At 37.8% G+C, this 24977-nt stretch overlaps 1 protein-coding gene across 1 annotated transcript in view; it reads left to right on the top strand.

The window, feature by feature from the left end:
* Window positions 1-24977, top strand: part of PAPPA (pregnancy-associated plasma protein A, pappalysin 1) — a 247651-nt gene that overhangs the window by 90676 nt on the left and 131998 nt on the right. Inside the window, exon 7 of the mRNA XM_011950062.1 lies at window positions 20956-21084. Coding sequence (XP_011805452.1) covers window positions 20956-21084 — 129 coding nt within the window. The remainder of the gene's footprint in view (window positions 1-20955; window positions 21085-24977) is intronic.

The following is a 24977-nucleotide window of genomic DNA, read 5'->3' as shown; positions in this document are numbered from 1 at the left end:
GAGATTTTTCAAAGAATTTCAAATAGAACTACTATTTGATCCAGCAATCCCAGTCCTGGGTATCTACCCAAAGGAAGATAAATCATTATATCAGAAAGATACCTGCACCCATATGTTTATCACAGCACTGTTCACAATTGCAAAGATATGGAATCAACCTAAGCATCCATCAATGGATGATGGGATAAAGAAAATTGGGTACATGTACACAATGGAATATTACTCAGTCATAAAAAGGAATGGAATCTTGTCGTTTGAAGCAGCACGGGTGGCACTGGAGGCTATTATTTTAAGGAAAACATCTCAGACATAGAGAGGTAAATACCTCATATTCTCACTTATAAGTGGGAGCTAAATAATTTGTACACATAGACATAGAGTGTGGAGTGACAGACAATATGGACACTCAGAAGGGTGGGGGAATGGAAGGGGATGGATGATGGGAAATCACTTAATGGGCACAATGTACATTATTCAGACCATAGCTACCCCCAAAACCCTGACTTCACTCTGTCGTCTATGCATATAACAAAATTACATTTTTACCCCATAAATTTAGACAAATAAAAAAAAGAAGGGGCCAGATTATGAAGAGTTTGTGGCTCATGCTGAGTTTAGATTTATTCATTGTGAAATAGAGGGACTAAACCAATCAGTTCGGAGCTTTTATAATGCTGCCCTGGTACTCTGTGAAGAAAGGATTGAGGAAGAGTGAGTGAATCCATTTAGGGTTGACTGCTGCAGTCCAAACCAAAGATTATGATTATTTGCAGAGAAAAGTGAATGAATTGGAGGTATGTTTTAAAGGTAGAACCAACAGGATTTGGTGATAGTTCAGATTCAAGCAGTTTAATGAGAAGTAGCTGTTTAATGACTCTCGAATTTCTGGTTTGAGTATCTGGAATGAGGGAAATGTTATTTCCTGAAATAGAGGAATATATTTTAATTTATTGTTTTGTTGGGCATGGGGTAGATCAAGACTTCAGTCTTAGACATATTGTGTTTGAGATGCCCATGAGTCATAAGAGAAGAAATGCTAAGAAGGCTGATTAAACACATAGGACTGAAATTGCTCATGACTGGACTGGAACTATTGCTACACAACGCATGTCTACTTACAACATGCTAAGAAACCTCTCCTCAAAGTAACAGAATCTTTTTCCATAACCATAAAATTACTATCTCATCCACCGTATTTTCTTATCTTTCAGCTAATCATTAAAGATAAAATAATCTGCTCAATCCTGATGCCATCCAAATAGAAAGAAAGCAATACTCTATATGGAAAATTGTGTGTAGTTAACATAACCCTTCCTGTTTTAGAATGATTTTGAAAGGCTTTGAGAAGGCATTTTAAATGTATATTTGAATGAGTTATCCAAAATGCATTAGGCCTGTCCTCCATATAATGATAGGTAAAATGTAATAGGTCTTTACAACGGACCTGACACAGTGCCCATTAATATATAATCTCAAACAGTTATCCTAATGTCCTCAACAGATTTTTCCCCCATTCTGTACAAGATGCTCAGATAAACTATGTAACGGGCCCACATACACCCAGCTGGTAAAATAATGGGTTTGATGACTCTAAGCTAGGACTATTTGTGTTATTATACAAGTGTAATACAAGTGTAATAATTATATCCATCATTTATTGGCTATGTACCAGGCATTGTGCTAAGTGCTTTAAAAAGTTTTTCCTATTTAATCCTTTTAAAAAATTCTTTGAGTTTTTATTATTAGTTCCACTTTACAGCTGAGAAAACTAATGTTTAAGGATGTTAAGAAACTTCCCTCTGGAAGAGTTAGAGGTAAGATTCTTAGCCACTTCAACCTTGTGCCTCTTATAAACATGCATGAATAAACTTGAGTGGAAGAAAACTTCCTGGCATGCCAGACTATTGGTTAGAATTGAGATGGTTCTCCTCAGAAATGATCAGAGCCTAGACATTGAAGTCAGGTTTTTTAAAGAGCAAGGTTATAGATAGAAAAGAAAATGAAGGCCAAATGCAGTGGCTCATGCCTGTAATCCCAACAATTTGAGGAGTTGAGGTGGGAGGACTGCTTGAGCCAAGGAGTTCAAGACCAGCCTGGACAGCATAGAAAGACCTCATCTTGACAAAATAATAATAATAATAATAATAATAATAATTTAGCCAGGTATAGTGGTGTGCACCTGTGGTTCCAGTTACTCAGGAGGGTGAGGGAGGAGGATCACTTGAGCCTGGGAGGTCAAGGCTGCAGTGGTGAGCCATGATTGTACCACTGCACTCCAGCTTGGGCAACAGAATGAGACCCTGTCTGCAAGAATAAAAAAAAGAGAGAGAGAAAATAAATGTTGTTACCTTGGGGAAGGGGATGATGGTCCAGCTGTACCACATTGCTAGAGGAAATATGTCTATATCTGTCAGCAGAAAAACAGATAGAGCAATTGTGATATGTCCAAATATTTCTATAGATTTCTATGGATTAATAGTTTCATGACATATTAATATCAGTTCTGAGAGGGAAAAAGAGGTCTGTGTGTTTGCAAGGAATCCTAGTTTAAACTCTGTTCAAGAGGTCTTGTTCTGCAGAACTTCACAAAACATGCTACTTTTCATTGTGAATCTCCCAGAGATTGCTGGAATGCTTTATGTAGTGTATTCTGACATTGTTTGAAAAAGGTACGATGTTTTCTCATCACATATCATAGGACTGGCATTACTGAGGAAGCTCCTTTGGAAATGACAAGTTAGTGAAATCAGGTTGCAATGCCTGTCCTGGTGTCACCTACTACTTTGTTATTTTCTGTTCACCCTGGGGGTAGGTAGGATGGACTAGACTTGGTTGTGCTGCTCCAATTCCTGATTTTTAAGAAAACAAATAAATGAAGGGGAAAGAGAAGGAAAATAACAGCTGTCAGAGCAATTACAGATGTGAGAAGAATGGAGGAATTTATCTCACACTGGGCATTGGCAACAGGAGTGGACAAAATCTATTCAGTCTGTGCTTGGAGACACTGAGAATCATGAGGGCAGGTCCTGGTGGGTTTATGTTGTGTCTGTTAAAACACAACCTCAGACACCAGTTTAGAGATGCTGAATTTGGAATGAAGAGATCTGACTCCCACACCAGCACCAGCCTTGCTGTGGAACAGGTTTCTTCCATTGTTTGAGCTTAAGTTCCTTCCCTTAGACAAAGTGGGTGACTGTCTATATAGTCTAACAAGGAGTGGTGGGAAAAACTGATAAGATAATAGGCTTGCAAGAACATGATGCAATCTTGTAAACTATAAAGATTTAAATGTTCATGATTCTTTCTATTGTTTGATTTTTCACTAGGCTTGTTCTTGGCCAGAGCCATGACGGAGAGTATGTGCAAAAGGCAAACACTCTGGCACACACAGACACACACACACATCAAGCAGTTTCCCATAAACTCTAACAGGAGTTGCTATGCTTCAGTGTTGGGTTAGAAGAAGGAAAAGAAATTGTACTTTAACCTTTGTAACTGAGTTGAAGAAAAAATAAGAGAGAAAACCCACCACGTGCTGGCCCTGGATCAGGAGACCTGGATTCTAGTATTGGTATCCTGAAATTTTGCTGTGTCCTTGATCAGATGGGTCCCCAGCTGTGGGCCCAAGACCCCCTTCTATAAAATAAAGGGGTAGGTCATAGCTCTGACATTCTGTTCAGATTATCCTTTAGCTCTCAACCATGCTTAGTCCATCTAATTAAGTAAAGACGGAGGCAGCAGGTTATATGTCACATTGTTACTAAGTCTGAACTTTGAGTTTGGAGGCTGACCATCTAGATCTAAAGAAAGCCTCCAGGCACAGTGGGACCCTCAGGACTCCACCTAGACCCAGCCTCTCTCTTAGGACTTACAAAGCTCTTCCTTGGTGAGACAATTTCAAAATGTTCTGGTGCATTTTTCCTGAGTGGCATTTTAACTTGACACTGAGATACTAGAGGTGGGGACTGTGTAATATCTGCCATGTTATTCTCTATCCTTAGCTTCTTGTGCAAGACCAGACATCATGTAGATGGTCAATAAATGCAGATGAAATAAATGCATGCATGCATGAATAAATTGACCAGTAAACCCTGTGGTACATCAATAAGTGGCCAGAAAATCATGGTAATACACATCATATCTGGTATATTGGAGGTCTTTCTTTTAAGTTCCAAGGTGGATTAGTTACTCGAGGATTGAAAGGACAAATGAGAATCTTATAGCATTGTCACTGCTCCTCTTGGGGCCTCAGCTCTCTTATCCTTAAAGCAAAGGCATTGGGCCAGAAGGTATAATTCTGTGTTTCATTCATTCAACAGGCAATTATTTAGCACTCTCTGTGTAACAGGTCCTATAGTAGGCAGTGAAGACAAATTAGTCAGTAAGGGACATACCAGCCTTCCAGGAGCTTAGTCTACTTAATGTGAAAGTAAACACATAAACATGTGATATCTAACAGGGCGAAAGATGTTATGTTAAGGGAAGCACATGGGCTAAGAGCTCCTCACTCCGCTTCACAGGTCAGTGAGAATCTCCTGAAAGAGGTGGCGACAAAGCCTAGGCAAGAAAATGAAGCCAGGGAAGGAAGGTGAGACTGCTTGCTCAGGGTGGTGGCTGAGGGTAAAATTTCAAGAAGAGAGTTTGAGCAAAGAGGCCAGAGAAGTTGACAGGGGTTAGATCATGATGGTCCCAGAGTTCATTGCTGTGACGTCTAGACTTCATTCTGAGAGTGGTGATGAGCCGTTGAGTGTCTGTAAGGTAAGAGAAGATCTTCATTAGATTTGGTTTTAGGACATCTCTTTGACTGTGTGTATATCTGGATAGAAATAAGGATGGAGGCATAGACCATAGATGGTAAAGGAGGAAAAGCAATGTTGCCAGACTGAAGTAGATGATGACATTTGTCTATGGTAGTCAAGTGGAAATGGAGAGTACTGGATGGGGATGAGGGATATTAATGGGAAAAAATACCTGGATAACTAATCAATAGCAGGAGGCAGGTGAGTGTATTATGAAAGATGCCTGTGTTACTGGCATCACTGAAACACACAATGAATGCAGCTATAGAGGCATATTTGGGTTGGGATGAAACAAGGAGAAGGAGTTCAAAAGTGCCTTCCAGTTGCTGGCCTGTGAATCAGAGGCAGGCATACAGGCAGTTCACCTTCAGCCACAACATTTCTTTCCTATGTAGAGATACAGGAGCAATTGAGGCATACATGTGCAGATTTGCATGCATGTGTGTGTGTGCATGTACATGCATGTGTGAGTACCTGCATGTGTGTGTGTGTGTGTGTGTTGGGAGCAGGCAAACGAAGACCTGTGAGACCACCTGTTTTCATCATCCACTGATTCTCAAAGTGTAGTCCAATGTTCTAAAGAGGTCCCGAGGGGGAATGGGGGTTAATCTTCCGTAGAACTAATACCTATAACGTTACAAGACTCAGGCTTTGTTTTCTACCCAGGATTAATCATTCACTCATGGGCTTTAATACAAGCCAGACACCACCTCACTGTGCAAAGCAATGCCAGCTCCTCTTCCATTCTGATGCTGGCATTTACATTCTTGTTGTCAGAGTGGGAACTAGGTTTTTGCCCCAGTTTCAAAATCCTATGAAGTGAAAAGTTTAGAAACTTCCATCCAGGGATGTTAGTCAAAAATGCCAGGACAGCTGGACTCTGCCATTAATTTGCCATATGACTTACGGCTATTTGTTTCCCATCTCTGGGCTTTAGTATCCATCCCACAATGAGATACTTGGAGTAAGTGATATTCAGAGTCATCCAGCTCTGATTTCTACATATTTGTGTTTCCTTCTTGAGCTAAGCTCTGTGTATAAAAAGTCAGTCTCCAAAAATTTTAAGCAGAGAATTTTGAGATGCTCAAACTTCCTACTGTCTAGGAATTAAACTGAAAAACTCAGACCTGGAAAGAGCATTGAAGATCATCAACGCCAGGACTGACACTTGAGAGATTGACACATGAGAGAATTGAGTTGAAAGAGAGGAAGCCACTTCTTCAGAGTCACACAGCCATTCAATGGCAGAACAGAGAATTGAAGTTAGCGCTCCTAATTCCCAGTCCAGGTGTTTCTTCCCCTATGTAACAGAGTGCTGGACATTGGCCAGAGTTGGGACTCACATTTGAACTCAGCTCCCTCTGATCATAGAGAAGTCTCCCTTGTTTGCTCAGAATGAAATCTTAGAGAGCTGACATAGTAACGTCATGGCAGCTGGTGCGGGTGATGGGGTTGGTATAGGAAATGAGAGAACGCATTTGGCTAAGCTCAGGTTCATGTGACCCTCCAAGAGCCTTCATTTCAAAACAAACTCAACCTTTTAGGTTCAAGTTCTCTCTCTCATCAGAAATGTGACTTCCTGCTTCTAAGAAGCAAGGCTTACAAAAGGGCTCAGAAGACTTTGTGGACATCAAATAGCTCTTACAAAATAGTGTTTTGATGAGTTAAGTGTAAATGAATCAGAAACATAAGGATTACATTTTCCCCAAGTGCACATGGGTTTCAGAATTGAGGGGAAATGTAGTTTGCTAACTGCACACTGGCTTTCATGGAACTCAAGCCACTCCTGGGGAGGGTAAGGGGAGAGAAGAAAGAGAAGCCCAGTCCCCAAATGGTTTAGATGTGGTGCCAAATTCAAAAATGCTGTTGGGTTTGCCCTCTGCCAGTAATAAAATTGCTGGCCACCCAGAGAGGCCACAGGGAGGAGAAAGGAGATGGCTTTCCTTACTGGCCCTTGGCCCTCCACAACTGTGTTCAGTTAGTGCCGCTCAATCACCAGCTGTCACTGGGGGCCTCCGCTGGACTCACTGGCCCTGACTTGGCCTCGATTTTCACACTCTGCAGCATGCCTTGTTTACCTCCAACTGTATCTGGTGTTTTGGCTCCCAGAGTCCTTGGCGACCGGTCAGCTTGTCACAAGCCCCTGCTCTGTAATCAAGTGACCTGTCCATCACCAGTAGAATGTTTGGGGAAGCTGTCACACATCGCCTTTGGTTGCATTCAGGAAAAAACAAGAGTTCTTTGTAGATCTTTTCCTCTCTCCCTTCTTTAATGCTATCCAGGTGTGGAGTTTCCTCCAAACTGTTAAATGTCTTCCCTTCAAATCTCAGTCTGACACAAATTACCAGTTAAATCTCAGGACTGCTGTTACCTTATCCTGGGATTTGAAGCTCTAGATCTTTTATAATTTCCACATTGTCCCTCCATTCTTTCCCTTCTATTTTGTTTTATTGCACCAAGAAAGTAGAAAATCATTTCAATTGGTGGTAAAAGATGATTAAAACAAAATAACAAAGACCTTGGCTGCAAACTGTTAGTTTTATTAAATTGGCTACTGTGTTTTAAATTAGTACCAGGGCAAATCTTTGGACAATTATATCAAAGACTGCTGGAATTAATCAGTCACATGTACATAATTGCTTCTTTCAGAGCCTTATACAGATTAAGAATGGTGTTGCCAGTAGGAAAAAAATGAATCTTGCATTACCTGTGTGAGAGGGATGGACCCTAGCCCCATTGAGAAGGAATCCAAATGCCCAGTGGAGTCCCAGATCTCTGTCATCTCATTTTTCATTTATTTAATCCAGACAATGGGTTGGAGTTCACAGTGACCACCGGGAGAAATAAGAAGATGGATGTTGCAAGGCAAAGGCCATTTTCCCAAAGACTTTTTTCTTGGCACTGAGTCCTCAGCATGACAGCTTTGCTTTAATAAGGGGGCACCTGAAGTGGAAAGGCTGCACAGTCTACTGAGTAGCTGGGTCCAGAAAGAGGGAAGGTGGGTGTGGTGGGATCCCAGGCTATACAAAGACTAGATGCAGATTCAGTATCTCAACTATTGTTAGCGCATCTAAGTTCTGACTTCTACAGCTAGAGATAGGCTGGAGGCTTGGAGAATTACTGCATTCAGTTCCTTGCATTTACAACAGTGATCCTCCGTCACTTGATAACTCAAGCCCCAACATCTCACCTCAGAGCCTCCTGCCATCTACTGCACACTCCACCCAACCATTTTAGCAAAACTTTTCAACTTCCTTTGGTTTACCCTGAATTTCAGTCTAAATGAACTGTTCTTAATCTAGAAAAAGTTTACCTCTGTCTTGTTTTATGCTATTTCTACTATTCAGAGCACCATACTTATCATTCACGTTTTTTGATATGTGTGCTTTCTCGAACAATTAATTCAACAGATATTGCTGAGAAGTTATTCTGTGCTAGGCAGTGGACCAGGCACAGAGATACAACAAGGAAGGGCTAATGTTCTCTGTCCTTGAAACACTTAACATACACCAAGGTAGTCAGGCATTCAACATGTGATTGCAAAATGTGTGTTCACTTTTGTAATAAAGTATGGGACACTAAGGACACCTGTGGAAGGAAAACAACATAACACAGGTATCAAAAAGAAACCTCCGTAAGCCTTTCTCATTATTTAAACCACTATTTGGTCCTCCTCTGCTAGCACTCTCCAAACTCTACTTTGTGTTACAATCACACTCTACTTGGTTTATCCTCTCTTTTGCCCTTTGAACTATTTAAAACCAATGGCAGTATCTTCTTCATCTTTCAGTCCTCCATTTTGACTGAACTTCATACATTTTTTAAAAAATTGAACAATAAAGGTGATGTCCAGAGAAAAATAGCTGATTGGGCCACAGTCACAACAAAAACTAATAAAACAGTAGCCATTTTTTTCTGATACTCAGTCCACAGTCAGTATGTTAAACTCTCTTTCAAACTATTGCTTCCCAAGGGCATACAATGCTTTCTGTCCCAGATCCTTAACAACCACCCCCACCACCAATAAAAAGTGAAACCAAAGGACCTCTCAGTCAACAGAAATAAAAGGTTTCCTTAAAAATTCAGAGTAGTACTCAGACAAAATTGGAATTAAGGCATAGATAGTCATCACTCAGTGGGAAAAACCGTGTGTATGTAACTTTAATATGTGAATATTAAGAAATAAATTCTTTTGAGAAGACAAAATCACAGCTCCAAGGCCATTCAGTAAAGAAGGACATTTTGTAAGTTTTAGTTCTTTTTAAATAAATATAGAATATAAAAATATCTAGAATACTACCAAAATTTTGTAGGTACTCCATTTATTCCATCCTACAGGGAATATTTGGTCTCTTGGCCTTCAGGTACTGCCTTTTCAACTTTCCTTCCAAACTAATTATCAATACTGGTACCTAAATGGTCTTCCACCAAACAAGTATGATGATATCATTTGCTGAGAAAGCCAGTCCTTTCGTCTTTGTCCTGATGACTTCTTCTGACTTTCTCCAGTCAAGCCAGTGTACCTCCTTGGGAAATTTTCTCACACTGCCTCCCCATCATCCAGGGTAAGAAACCAACCCTCTGTGCTCCTACAGCACATACATTTTTTAGGCTATTTTAAAGCCATCAATTTTAATGTTGTCTCTTCCCTGCCATCCAATGAGCATCCTAAAAGCAGGACCATATTGTGTTCATCTTTGCATCCCAGAAACCAGTGAAGCCTATTTGGATGGCTAAGTGTAAGGACATCTAAAATAATACAAATATATTTATTCAGAAATTTTAAAAAATAATCAAAGTCAGAAATATAATCAGCTAGCATTAAGCTACTATCTGGATTTACTTGCCAGTCTTTCTTCATGAACACTAAATATGAAGTGATTTTACAAATTTGTGATCTTATATTTATACAAAATAATGTGTGTGTATGTGTTTATACATAGAAAGATACTGAAAGGATCCTCACCAAAATGTTCCTGGTAGCTGTCTCAGGGTAATGGAATTTGAGATTATTCTACTTTAATTATTTCATATAGCATTCTAATTTGCTATCATAAACATGGATGATCTTTATTTTGGGGGGAAAAAAAGCAATTGCGATTATATACTGTCACTTCCCAGTTTCTTAAAAAGTCAGCTTCCATTCTACAGATATGTTAGAGTTGAAATTACTGTTCTCTACCTTTCTTCATTTAAAATACATATAATATAATATAATATAACATAATATAATATAATCTGAGTTTCACCTTCCTAAAATATTTTAGAACCATAAAAGGAAGCTTGTTTTATCTGCAAATAGTTTTTGTGGTCTGTATTTTACTGGATATTGCTATACGGCTCACTAGGCTGTGCTCATCCAAAAAGTCAGCTCAATGTCATGGAAAGATAAAGGATTCTAGAGTCAAACAGCATGGTTTAAATCTTGTTTTATAATTATTATGTCTCTGACATTGAGCAGATGACTGAACTACACTGAGTCGCAACTGAGAAATTAAAATAATTTCTGCCTTTCAGGCTTATATTAGAAATAGTTGGAAATTTTGGTAAACTAACTAAACTAAAAGCATTTCCAATATGAGCATCCATTGGATATTCTAGATAAAATGTTACAGATATAACTAGCATCCTTTAAAATGCATAACTGAGATCAGAAAAACAGAAAAGGATATTTCCAGGGGCAAGACATGCAAGAAATAAAATAGAACTGGGAAGTGAACAGGTAAGCCCTGGATCTAAATTTTTGGTTGGTGTAGTTTGGATAAGGGAGAGCCATCAGTTTTGGCAATTGAGTGGCTTGAATATTTTTGTTCACCCCAGAAGGGGAGATGTGGCTTTCCAACTCTGCAAGGTAGTGTACTGGGACTAACACTTTTAAAATAGGGATTTTAAATGAGATTTTCAGGACCCCTGAAAATCTACATGTTTAGTGAAAGGGTGTACTAGGGAAAAAATATGTATATGCATATGTCTAGTTACCTACCTTAATAACATGACAATTAACATGATTTGACTTAACTGTCATTAAGACTTACTATCTTTGCCTAGGATATAAGTGGAAATTTAAAACCATTGTCTTATACCTCACAAAGACTTCATGTTTGAATGTATACTGCTGAGTATGGTGTGAAAATGCCTGAGCTGAAAAATTAAGTGGAAAAAAAAAAAAAAAGATTCCAGGTTAGTGATGTTGCAGGGGTACCTAGAAATTAACGTAAAATCACTCTGAGGGAGGACATGGACTTGACCCAGGGAGCCCATGATTCCCACAGATTAAAATCCACTGAACATGAGTTCACATCTCAAAATTTAAAAACACAAAAAAAAGTAAACAAGGAATCAGTAATAAGGGTCAGTAAACAACCTAAGGGCTTTTTACTAAATTTTGACTTTGGTGAGAAGTATGCAAATTAGTATTTTAGAATAAACAGAATACAATAACAATAAAAAATAAATAAAATTAGAAAATACAATTTTCGTAGTTAAAATGAACAAAGAAGAGACAAATAATGGAAGTTTAAAAATTCGATAAATCCAAGTGAAGGGAAGAAAGGAGGAAAGGAATAAATAAGCAAGGAAAAAATGGAAACGTAAGTCATTATACTAATCAGATCAAAGTCAATTGGATGAAGATGGAGATTCTCTAGTCAGATTTAACTCAAGAAAGTTTTGCTGAAAGGTTAAAGGTAAAAGTGGGGACAATATTTGCCAGCTACATGCTAATCAAGCAAATTAATACTGTTTTCAGACTAAGGAAATATTTGGCAAATATGTTACTGTGATTTAAAAAAAGTCATCACATAATGGTAAAAGGAAGATATTATGATTTAAAACCTGAATTTACCAAATAATGTGACCTGGAAATATATAAATCAATGACTTTTACCTAAAAAAAAGATAAATGCATGACATTGTGATACTTTAACACATTTTTCTCAATAATTTATAGATCAAGCAAACTAAAATATAGTAATAATCTAGAAGATTTTGAGCAACACAAAAAAATATGAGCTGATAAAAATTTATAGAACCCTGATACAGAACCAAATTATGAACATTTCCTTCTAGAATAGAGATGCAGACTATTTTTTAAAGCTTTTTTTTCTACCATGTCCTAGGCCACAAAACAAATTTAAACAAATATCAAAGTATCAGTATCACATAGAACATGAGCTCTGTCCACAATGCAGTACATTAACAAACAAAACACAAACAAATGAAACTTTTCAATCAATAGGATTTCTAACAAATAAGCAGAAATCTTAGATATTTGCCAACAAAATTCAGCAATGTATTAAAAACCACATACAATGTTAAAGAGGTGACTTTAACATTAGATGGTCTCTTAATGTAATTCACAATATTTGTGAATTAAATAATTTTTAAAACAGTGATTTTTACTAGATGTAGAGTATTTTTTAAAACCCTGTAAAATCAGATTCCTTCATGATGAAAAAATTATAGTAAACTGGGAATAAGTAAAATGTAAAAAGTATCTTTTTGATCACAGGGTTATATTCAGAATGCCCAATTTTGCCATTGGTCTCCAGCCTAGGGCAGTTAGACAAAACATAGAAACAAAAAAAGTCTGAGGATTGAAAAGGAAACAACAAAACTATCATTATTCCTCATCTACTGGAAACAATATAGAAAAATTACTAAGAATCAACAATTGCTAGAACGACTAGCAGTCTATGAGGACTTCTAAGTACAATATAAATTTATATAAAACTCAATTATTTTTTATTATCCCCAAACTATTAGAATACAAATATACCTACATGTAATTGTGTGGATGTGTGTGTGTATGTGTGTGTATGTAAATAGCTAGATAAAAAGCTATTATTCACTATAGCACTGACACCTATAAAATGCTTAGAGTAAGGCATATATTGCTAATAAAAAATCATCACAATTTTTATGAAGAAAGCTTTAAAACTTTACTGAGACTATAAAAGAAGACCTAAATAAATAAAAAGATAAACTGTGCATAAATGGGAAGACACAGTATCATAAAGATGTCCTTTCTCCTCAAATACACTGATAGATTCAATGAAATTAGAATCAAAATCTCAACAGGCATTTTTAAGGATGAAGCTTCACAAGGAGGTTCACATGGAAGAGCAAAGGGCTCTTTTGAAAAGGAAAACTATAGAATGAACTTACAATGTAAATCAAGACTTTCATATTGCTATGGAATTACTATAGACTGCTACTGATAAAACAATAGATAAAAAATAGACCAATGAGGCCAGGCGGCGTGGCTCACGCCTGTAATCCCTTTGAGAGGCCAAAGCAGACGGATCACCTAAGGTTGAGAGTTTGAGACCAGCCTGACCAACATGGAGAACATGTCTCTACTAAAAATACAAAATTAGCCAGGCGTGGTGGTGCATGCCTATAATCCCAGCTACTCGGGAGGCTGAGGCAGGAGAATTGCTGAACCCGGGAGGCGGAGGTTAAGGTGAGCTGAGATCACACCATTGCACTCCAGCCTGGACGGCAAGAGCGAAACTCTGTCAAAAAAAAAAAAGACCAATGAAACAAGATAACCCAGAAAAAAAAATTATGAACATACTGAAATGATATATGCAAAGGCAGTATTGCAATTCAGTAGTGAAAGGATTAACTCTTATCTTAAAGAGATTAACTAGTGCTGGACACATAATTTTAATACATATTTGGGGGGAAAACAATCCTTATTTCACAGCATTTAAAAAACTATACCGTGGGCCAGGCACGGTGGGTTACGCCTGTAATCCCAACACTTTGGGAGGCTGAGGCAGATGGATCATCTGAGGTCAGGGGTTTGAAACCAGCCTGGCCAACATGGCAAAACCCCATCTCTACTAAAAATACAATATTAGCTGGGCCTGGTGGCACATGCCTGTAATCCCAGCTACTTGGGAGGCTGAGGCAGGAGAATCGCTTGAACAAGGGAGGCAGAGGTTGCAGTGAGCCGAGATTGCGACACTGCACTCTAGCCTGGGCAACAAGAATGAAACTCCGTCTCCAAAAAAAAACAAACAAACAAACAAAAAAACACCGTATCGTAAGTGCTTGAAACCATATAGGTACCAAACAAAACCTTAAAATTATTGCAAGGAAATAAAAGAAACTATTTTATGATTTTAAAGTAACATTTATTCAACAACATACGAAAAACACAAATCATGAAGGACGGGAAATTCTCTTATCAACAAAGCAGCATAAACATAATGAAAAATTAGGAGTCATAGAGTATGAAATGGTATTTGCAATGGCTTTAATTATAAAGAATTAATATCCAGTATATGTAAATATACTTACATATTAATGTATAAAAGCAACTTAATTTAAAATAGGCAAAAGGATGAACAAACAATACGCATGACTAGAAACCTACTTGATCCACAAACATGTGTACAGATACTCAGGCTTGTTAGTAATCAGGGAAAGGCAAAATAAAACAATAATTAAGTATCATTTAATAACCATCAGATTGACAAAAAAAAAAAATTACATATTTGGCAGAATTAAGCGCTGGCAAGGACCTGAAGCAATGGGAAGCCTTTGGGTAGATGTGTTAATTGATACAATCATGTTGGTAAATACTTTGGCAATATCTAGTAGTTGAAGATGCAATTACCTTAACCTATGATACCATTTTAGCCTTTTTTTCCTTCAGAAAACTCTTGCTGTGTGCAGAGAGGAAAAGAACACAAATGTTTAAAGCAACATTGTTGTAAATAATAAACACAGTGATTAAATAACAATAATAGCAATAATAAAAGAACCAACCTAGGTATCTATCAAGAAAAGAATGGCCAAATAAAGTATAATATATTCATACAATAAAATATTTATGTTAGTGAAAATACGCCAGATCTATTTGTAGCAATATGTGTGATCTCAAACAATGCTAAGGAAAAAAGAAAAACAGCCAGCTACAAAATAAGTATAGTATTTAAACATCTATGAAATTTAAAATATGTAAAACAATACATATGTGCAAAAAGTATAAAAATGTGCATGGGATGGAAATGAGATACAGGAGGAGCATACAGGTGGGTTTAAACTTGATCACTATTTATTCCTTTCACACCAAAAATAAAAGATATGAAGAAAATATGGCACAAAGTTATAATTTGACAAAGCTATACAGTAAGCCTATGAACATTGGTTATAGTATAGTCTGTACTTTTCTATATAACTGAAATATTTTCTAATTAAAACAATAGTAATAGCATGTATAGTCTTTGGCTCATCATCTCAGGCTCAAAAAGTGAATGTTTCCTTCCCTTCCCATTCTTGGCTGAAGGCTTATATACAAAGTGCCCAGACATTACCCTCTGGTTCTTAGCTCAAGGCTAGACTGGAACACTGGGGCTCTTCCTGAGCCAAAGGTATCCTAGGTGGTCCCATCTTATGTCTTCTAACTCAGACAATCTGGGTGATAGGTCCAGACCTACACACATTCTCAGTGCAGAATTTTAAATGCTGAAGCAGTTTGTAGCCTGTGGAAAAGCTCAAGACATAAGGATACAACACTACACTCCTCATTAAATTAGAACCATGGATTGCAGAACTAATCATCACATCCTTTCCAGATTCTTCTTTCATAGATTTTAAAAAATGAATTGACAGAAAGAGGAAATGTCTTGTCCATGATCAATGAGTCAGCAGTAGCATTTCATAGGGAAATATTATGAAATTAATATAGAAAAAAAAAGATTTGGAAGTCACAAGACACAAATTCCAAATCTTTCAACTGGTCTTTGTATGTAAGCTCTTTGTGATCCAAAACAAAGTCTTCTGATTTCTGTTCTGCTGTACTTTCAGAAAGCTTGGGGCTTCCGTCTTTGGAAAGCACCGTCTTGGAATGGAGTTAGACCAAACTGGTTCAAGTCCCTACTCCATGACAAAAATATTGTGACTATCGGCAAGTGGCTTAATCTTCCTAAGTGTTGTTAGTTTCCTCATCTGACAAAGAGGATAATTATTCAAGGGATTGTTCTTTTGGTTGAGACTGTACATACAAAACATGATACATAGTGCCTAGCATATAATAAGTAGGCAACACATAGAAACTATGATTACTGTTTTTATTTCAGAAGATGGAGTTTTAAAGAAATATAACACAGTTTAGTTATAGAGACTATTTGAAGAGATAAACAATGATAAATGAATACTATGATATGGAAACAATAGGATCAATAATGAGTATTTAAGGAGTTCAAAGAGAGTTTTCTGGAAGAAGCAAAATGTGATGTTTCCATAGGGTAATGAGGCTGTCTCTCCCCTTCCTCCTATATGACTTTTGTGTTTCTTATTTGACCTTCACAGTGGTATGGGACAAGAATCAAACATCCTAATTAAAAGACAGAAAAACAGACCCCTGCAAAATCACATGACTTGTCTAGAGATTTCAGATAGGTTTTAATTGACTTATCATATTAACTACATACCAATATGCTTTAATTTATGCATTTTAAATGCATATTTAAGCTTAAGTCATAAGGTATAATACATACCTCTTTATGTATGTATTAATATTTTAGATAATGATTTCACAACCTGTAATTAAATTTCAGTGTAAGTTGTGCTCTAAATTTGATATACATTTACCATCAATATGACTTTCTGAGGCAGAATACTGAGATTATTATCAATCAGAAATGCCAGCATTTTTGTTTCTAATTATCAGAAATACAACCCTGTGGCACATATGCCATTTGTGATATGTGTTAAAGAAAGATGGCGAGGCCGGGCGCGGTGGCTCAAGCCTGTAATCCCAGCACTTTGGGAGGCCGAGACGGGCGGATCACCTGGTGTTAAAGAAAGATGGCGAGGCCGGGCGCGGTGGCTCAAGCCTGTAATCCCAGCACTTTGGGAGGCCGAGACGGGCGGATCACGAGGTCAGGAGATCAAGACCATCCTGGTCTACATGGTGAAACCCCGTCTCTACTAAAAATACAAAAAACTAGCCGGGCGAGATGGCGGGCACCTGTAGTCCCAGCTACTCGGGAGGCTGAGGCAGGAGAACGGCGTAAACCCAGGAGGCGGAGCTTGTAGTGAGCCGAGATCGCGCCACTGCACTCCAGCCTGGGCGACAGAGCGAGACTCTGTCTCAAAAAAAAAAAAAAAAAAAAAAAAAAAGAAAGATGGCTAAATGTAGAAAAAGGTGTTTTGTTTTGTTTTGTTTAAAAAAGAAAAAAGGCATGAGGGCCAGGCACAGTGGCTCATGCCTGTAATCCCAACACTTTGGGAAGCCAAGTGGGGAGGATCACTAGATCCCAGGTGTTCTCAACCAGCCTGGACAACTTGGTTAGACTCAGTCTCTACAAAATATATTTAAAAAATTAGCCACTGTGGTGGTGCATGCCTGTAGTCCCCGCTACTAGGGAGGCTGAGATGGGAGGATTGGTTGAGCCAGGGAGTTTGAGGCTACAGTGACAGCTATGACTTCTGCCTGGGTGACAGAGCAAGACTGTCTAAAAAAAAAAAAAAAAAAAAAATTGCAAAGATTCCACAGAACAACCCTTCAGAATAGACAAACAACTTCATCACATTAAAATATATTAGTTACAAACATAAAATATTCAGATGCAGATTTGATGATTTACTACTAATGATCGTTGAAGTTTAAAAAGAAAAAACTGAAAATGGCATTCAAAATTTGATGAAATAAATCAGAAGTATCCAAAATAATCACATCTCAGATGACCTGCTAAAATTTTAGTTCCAAAGAAAGAGTAAATTGGAAATTTCAGCTTGGTAGCAAGCTCCTGTTGCTGCAGTAAATGAAAAGATTTTGAGCTGGAGAGTGACTCTAGATTTAAGAATATTCTGACGACGTTGACAAGACTGGAAATGGGATATGGTTGAGGCAGGGCATTAAGCTAGAAGCTGCTTCGGCCATCAAGATTGACATATGGGCCACAAGAGAATTGAAGAAAGGATGATGTAGAAACTCCTGAGTGGAGAGAATTGAGAGGGCTTAGGGTCCATCTGAATGTAGGAGGCACAGGAGGGGAAGGAGTTCAAGTGATAGCATAAGGCTTTCCACATGGTTTTAGGAGCAGCTGAAAGGCACAACTTGACAAAAATGTCCTACTTTTAGACCAACAATGAAATAGGTTCTAACCTCCAGCAAAGCCTTCAGAAGCCACTAGCTTATCCTTCTGAAGGAAATCTGTTCTACCTAGGTTCTTGAGAAAAGAGCCCTCATTTAACATTAACTCTGACTTTAACTTGGGGAAAATATAGTTTTATCATGGGAATTTTTCTGTGGAAAACATGATCTTTTTAGTAACTGTTGTACTCATCCCACTGTCCCCACCTTTTAACTTCAGGGAGTGACTTGGGCTTTTATTTTTCTATCTGAAAACGTGGGATAGCAACACCTTCCTCAAAGAGCTGCTTAAGCTTCTGGAAAACAATGAAATATGAACCCCACACACACACAGCTAGAAGAAGGAAGGTTATTAAGGTTTCTGTACTAATCAAATATGATGTTGGTGGATAAGAAGGAGGTCAGTGGGTAGAAGTTACAAGGACACAGATTTCGCCCCACGGTAAAGAGAAACCTTCTGGGATCCAGAATTTTCAGAAGCTGAAATGGGTCACCTGGAAAGAGAGCAAGCTGCCAGACACTGGGGGTGCTCCAGCCACGTGAAGTAGTAGAAAAGATACTTTTCATCAAGCCGTGACACACATGGCAGATCATGGCTCCATGTTCATGGGTTTGCCTAACCAAGGTTACATTACTTATTTGTGTCTCCATCTTTTCTAATAAGGGGACCATAGCATAAATTCAGTGGACAAGGATGTTGATAGTTAACCATTAATTGTAATGGATTAACATTTATTAAATGTTTATCATAGGCTGGGCACATATGTACTTTATAAATGTTCTCACACTTAATCTGCAGATAAATGCTGTGAAGCCAGGTTTATGACTGATTTGAAATAGGCTCAGAAAGGTGAAACACTGGCCCATGACTTCCTGGCTAATAAGTGAGGCAGCCAGGACAGAAACACGTGTTTTCTTGTCTCTATGTTGAAGTTTATTGAGGAAAAGGAGGAGGAAGAGATGAGGCAAGAGGACAAAGTGGAGAGAGGAGGAAAACATTCACAAATATTAGCCAAGCACCTTAAATATGATCAGCCATAAATCACTCATGACACATGCCAGAAGTGAAAAACACAATGTAGAGAGGTACTTTTCATACTCACCCTTTTCCAGAGAACTACCCCTATCTACTTAGACAAAGACCGGATAGCCCCAGTGGACTGGGATGTAGTCTGAAGAAAAGTTCTTATTTTATGTCACAACGTGGCCATTTAAAAAACATAAAACATGCCTACGTATTTTAGAACAAAATGAACACACAATAGAATGCATGTCATATTTATCATGTAACTTTGTGTATCCCCTGGGATTGTTACTTTTTTCTCCACCCCACTCCAGTTTTAGAATTATCACCAGATGAAGTGTATGCTCATTAGTCTAGATGTGGATAAAGTAGCCAACAAGCTAAATGAAATCATAAACCCTATAATTCTATCAATAAAATAGGATTCGAGGTTTACAAAACAACCATCATTCATGCATAAAAATCTCTCAAGATATTTGTACGTCCACCTATTTCATTTTCATTGGCAGAGCACTAAGTCTCCAGGGATTTTTGGTCTACCCACAATACTAGTAGTTCCAGTGCTGCTAAAACAAACTCCCTTTGGGGTAATACATCCAACATTCTCAGGAAAGTTGTGTTCTTTCCCAGAGTCCTTCAATGCTCATAAACTCCAACTCATTATTGCGTTGAGAGTCTGAAGACATTCTCCGTCCATCGCCCCTGCACCTGTTATCTTGCTGACCTTAACCAAACAGCCCAAACCCTAACAGCAGCTGAAATAACAGATGGGCAGGAGAACTTGAGATTTTTTGACATCATCCTTTTGTTTATGAAATCCCCCCCAACTCTGGAATCTGATAGGAATTCTCTTCATTATCATTTTGTGATTTTTCCCATGGTACTTTTTTATTATTAAAAAAATTATTATTAAAAAGAATAGATACAGAGGTAGATGAAAGACAGGAATAACATCTTCATTTGAGAATGGTCATAAAGGAAATAAGGAGGGAGATGTGGTCATGTGGAATTGAAATAAACATATATTTGCCTTGGAGGATAATTGGCAGTAGCCGTGTTCATTTGGTGGTTTGTTTTTGAGGAAGTCAGAGCAGGTACTAGCAAGTCTTTAGGTTGAGGAGAGATGCAATCTAGGCAAGTTGGAAATCTGGCAGGAAGTAGTCCTTGGAATTGCGATTCCCAGGACATGACCCGACTTTGCAAGGGGTGAGATTATTAAAACAGACCTAAAATAGGGATAAGATAGGCAGAATATAGGATATCACTTAATAGCATATGATTATAAACAAGTTGCTTTACCTTCCTATGCCTCAGATTCACCATCTGTAAAATCAACATGTAAATACTAGCAGCCATGTAGGGATGTTTTGATTCTCAAATAAGAAATTCATGAAAAGTGTTTAGCCTATGGCCCCATATTCTATTAATGGATGCTATTATTATTATTATTATTATTATTATTATTATTATTATTATGATTATTTTGTCGAGAGTGAAAGAAATAGGGAGAAGTAAGTGGCAGGGAGGCAGAGATCCACTGTACATGCAGCATCAGAAAGAGGTTTGCTCATGTGTAATGGAGTTTCTGCTCAGGTTTTAAAATGAGGAAACATGATCAGATAATGCCCTAAGAATCTGATGTGGTACTTTCCCACCTCTGTGCTTTTGTTTATATTTATTTTTCCTGAATGGTTTCCTCACAAACATCTTCATTTTTAGTCATTTGCCATCTGATACTTTTCCAACAGGGTTGCTGTATAGGTTAAATTAAACCTAGTAAGTACATAGTTATCAGTCAATTGATGCTAGTTATTACTGTACATTTTAGTGTAGTCCATTATACTTAGCCAACTGATGTAACCATAGTAGACAATAGAAAGTATTGGATAACTAAATGTGCATTTGATTTCACAAAAGAGCAAGACTGATAGAATGTACTCCAGGGGATCAGTTTACCATTCTCTCCTTGTCTGCCCAGTATTGTAATTGTATAATTATGTCTTCTTTGTATTTTCCAGGGATCTAAATCTTGGCAGTGTGTACCAGTATTGGGTCATAACTATTTCAGGAACTGAAGAGAGTGAGCCATCACCTGCTGTCACATACATCCATGGAAGTGGGTACTGTGGCGATGGCATTATACAAAAGTAAGTAGATCTAATTAAAGAAAGAAGAGGAGGGATGCTGATTAGGTCAAGAGATGGTTAGGGTGCTGAATAGAAGAGCTTATGACATATTATTCGATGCATGAGCTGTGAACTACTAGTGGTCCCCAGCAGTCTCTGGATTGGTCTCCAAACAATTTGCTGAACTCAGAAGAAAAGCAATGACTATTTTTTTGAACACATACATTTTACAACTATGTAATACAACATATGATTGAGATAGAACTACCCTTATGTACCTACTATCATTTGCTTTTGCTCTCGGTTGCTTTATGTGTGCTACGAGGATTCCACTAGATTTTTCCGTCCCAGTCACAGCACACATTCAGTTAACATGATACAGTTCATCTAGGTTAAAACACTTTCAGGTACTTTGCTGGTTACCATTCACATTTCTGAAAACTGCATATTTATTTGTTACCTCTACTGTATCATATTATATAACAATTTACAAAATGGGTCAAAGGCTCATAAAGATAGCGAAGTATTTTAACTCACTACAATGTTTAACCCATAAATAATAAACAGTACTCTGGAGTGAATATTGAATGTGTATATGAGTACACTGAGGCAAATGAATCAGTAAGTGTGGATTTTATCAGATTATCAATCCATTCATCCCTTTATTCTCAGGACAAGATGCTATGCAACTGGCAAATAGGGAAGAGGAGCCACCAAGACTTTTGTATTGTTTAAAACTCAATAAATAAACTTTTAAGCGCTTTTCCTCCAGAATAAGAAAAAAGTTTTCTAGCACAAAATTGAGAGTTTTGTCTCTAGAGGTGGAGAAGACACCAATAATCTTTCAAAGTTATATCTCTTATTGCTAAAATTACGTTCCTCGTTGCTAAAGTGTTTATCTGCAAGTCACACTATTGCTAAGAGACTTTTTAAACTATGGACAGATTTAATGATAAACATTACATGTGGAGAAGGCAAAACAAGCTATTGGCAACATTCCTTCATTAAATAGCACTGCTGGGTGTCACATAATATCTGTGCAATATGGAATTGAAATTACTATTTCTGTAAGAGGAGGGGTGGTATGAAAAAAGAATTTGCTTCACAGTTGGATGAAACCACTGATGTGTAGAACATGAATCAACTCATAGGAGTAGTACATATATGAAAGACACACACTAGATGACTCTTTCTTTCTGTTCATCACTAACACTAAGCTAGAGGGGAAGAACAATTTAATTTGTTTCTGATGATTTTGTGGTATGGAATGTAAACTGGAAACCTCTGTTTTAGGATGAAAGGACCAGCTAGGAATACAGCAAGGACGATGCAGTAATGCAAGTGAAAAGAGCTGGCATATGAATACTCATCCACATAAACATCAGTTATTTGCCAGCAGTATTCTTTCTGAACATAACTTAACATTAAAGGCAATAGAAATATTGCAAACATGATCAGATGATTGACAAGTTATATCTTTTAAACTTGCTGTGTAAAAAGACAGCAGTATGCCCAAGATTCTGTTCCTCTTTGCTCCCCACTCCACAACTAAAGTTTGCCAACTGTTAATGAAAAGGTACTAACTCAAGTTATTAAATTAAGAAATGGCATTTAAAAAATTGGCACTGATAAGGCAAGTAATTATTTGCATAATCTCAAGTGGCTTTCTGAAGCAGGAACATATATTTATATCATATATATACATATACATATATATACATATATATATATTTCGGGCTCATATATTTATTTCTTAAATATCCTACACCTGAAATTTAATATCTGAATTGTCAAAATGTTTAAGATTGAAGAGATTGGCCGGGCGCGGTGGCTCAAGCCTGTAATCCCAGCACTTTGGGAGGCCGAGACGGGCGGATCACAAGGTCAGGAGATCGAGACCATCCTGGCTAACATGGTGAAACCCCGTCTCTATTAAAAAATACAAAAAACTAGCCGGGCGAGATGGCGCCTGTAGTCCCAGCTACTCCGGAGGCTGAGGCAGGAGAATGGCGTAAACCCGGGAGGCAGAGCTTGCAGTGAGCTGAGATCCGGCCACCGCACTCCAGCCCGGGTGACAGAGCAAGACTCCGCCTCAAAAAAAAAAAAAAAAAAGATTGAAGAGATTAGTGTAAGGGTTTTTAAGTGTTGCATTATAGTGCAAATCAGCTGATTGCCAAGAATTTGACTCCTCAAGCACAGAATAGAAAGCGTCTCACTTGTTTGAGCTATTTAACATACAGTGCTGTGTGTATTTAAGATCCACATTCATATATAGCAACAGAAAAAGAATATATAGTTTCCAATGCAGTAAAATTGGGGAAAGGGAAACTTCCCGCTCTTCTCTCACACATTAATGCGTCAAATTCCAGGTTTTAATACAGCTGCTGTCTGATTGAACATTGAACAATTAAGCAAAGGGCTCTCCATGGAGAAAGTACCCCATCATTTGTGGGTCCAATAATGAACTTCATAACTAGAATATCCAGAAAACATTTGCAGTCATTGCTGATAACTTATAATTGTGATTTGGGAATTTCTAATTTAGCCCAATTTTTTTTTTCAAGTCACCAGATTTCGATCCTCATCTGCAGCTCATCTCAGCTCATGGTGGAAACAGATATAGATGCATTGGTTAAACACTGCAAATGATATCATTCTTGCTGATCTAAAACTATTAGTATCATAATTATTATTAATTTTAAATAGTATACTTAATTTAATAGTTTTTTTTTTTTTTTTTAGTATTTTTACCTAGAATTAGTATCTTGCATAAACATCAAACACATGTTCAGTTACCTGTAGATATCAAATATTTGTTCATATGCTTTGTAGGAAACTAAATATAGCTTACGGATGTTTCCCTAAGTGGGGATGGGGAGTAGGGGGAAGGGAAACTTTGGGGAAAAGAAGGGATATCATCTTAGCTAATAGGATTTTCCCTGGAATGATGCAAGTTAATTTGCTCTGTCTGTAAAAGAATTTATGAAGAAATATTGATAGGTGCAGCACTCAGTGAGGCCCTTAATGGATGAGTGCTGTCTTAAATGGTCCATAGCAGCAGGTCCTACGTTTCATAGATCGGATAAAGGTGAAGGCAATGGATGAGCGTTTTGATAATGACAATAATATTTATACACACTTCTTGAGCCTCTACTGTTCATGAAGCACTGTGCTACATTATTATCTCCTTGACTTCTCCTACCCAACAGCCATGTGAGATAGGTCTTATTATAATACTTTACAGATAAACAACGAATGCACAAAGAGATTATAGAGGTTTTCTCAAGCTTCCATGTCTGGTAAGATGTAGAACCAGTACATGAACAGAGGGCCCAAATTCTCATGTGGATTCCCCATTGCATTGTTGTGTGATGTGACAACTCTGCAAAACTAACAAGTAAAGGAGTGGCTACATGCTGTCTGTTATATCCTAGGCACTGTGCCAGAAACTGGGGTGCTAGGATGATGAAGACTCTGTCACTTCCTTTGGCAAATTACAGTCTCTTATAAGGGGCTCTCAAGTAACAGGCAAAGGCAGTCAGTTTGACAAGTGCTGTGATAGATGGAGCAAGATGTCTGTGGACACAGAGAAAGATGGCCACCCGCTCCAGCCCCAGAGGTCAAATAAGGTTTCGCAGAACCTCTTTATCTAATGATAGATCTGTCATGCCTAGAAGATGCTTGTAGTGACCCGAATATTTTGTTTAAACCAGTAGAACACTGTTTGGGTGGCAATAGAAGGGAGGTTGAAAGTAAGCTTTGTGGCTTAGGGAACCAACCCAGGTATTTTTTTTTTTTTTAAGTCTTTTCCAAAACAACCCATGAATTAGCTTAGAAGCACAAGGTTATCAGCAATTTCCAGCAAGCAAGATCCACTGCCAGAGAATGCTGAGACCAGCTAGAAATACAAACTT

This window comes from Colobus angolensis, unplaced genomic scaffold (genome assembly GCF_000951035.1).
Source record: "Colobus angolensis palliatus isolate OR3802 unplaced genomic scaffold, Cang.pa_1.0 Scaffold301, whole genome shotgun sequence".
NCBI lineage: Eukaryota > Metazoa > Chordata > Mammalia > Primates > Cercopithecidae > Colobus > Colobus angolensis.
This window is presented reverse-complemented; position numbering and strand designations above follow the sequence as displayed.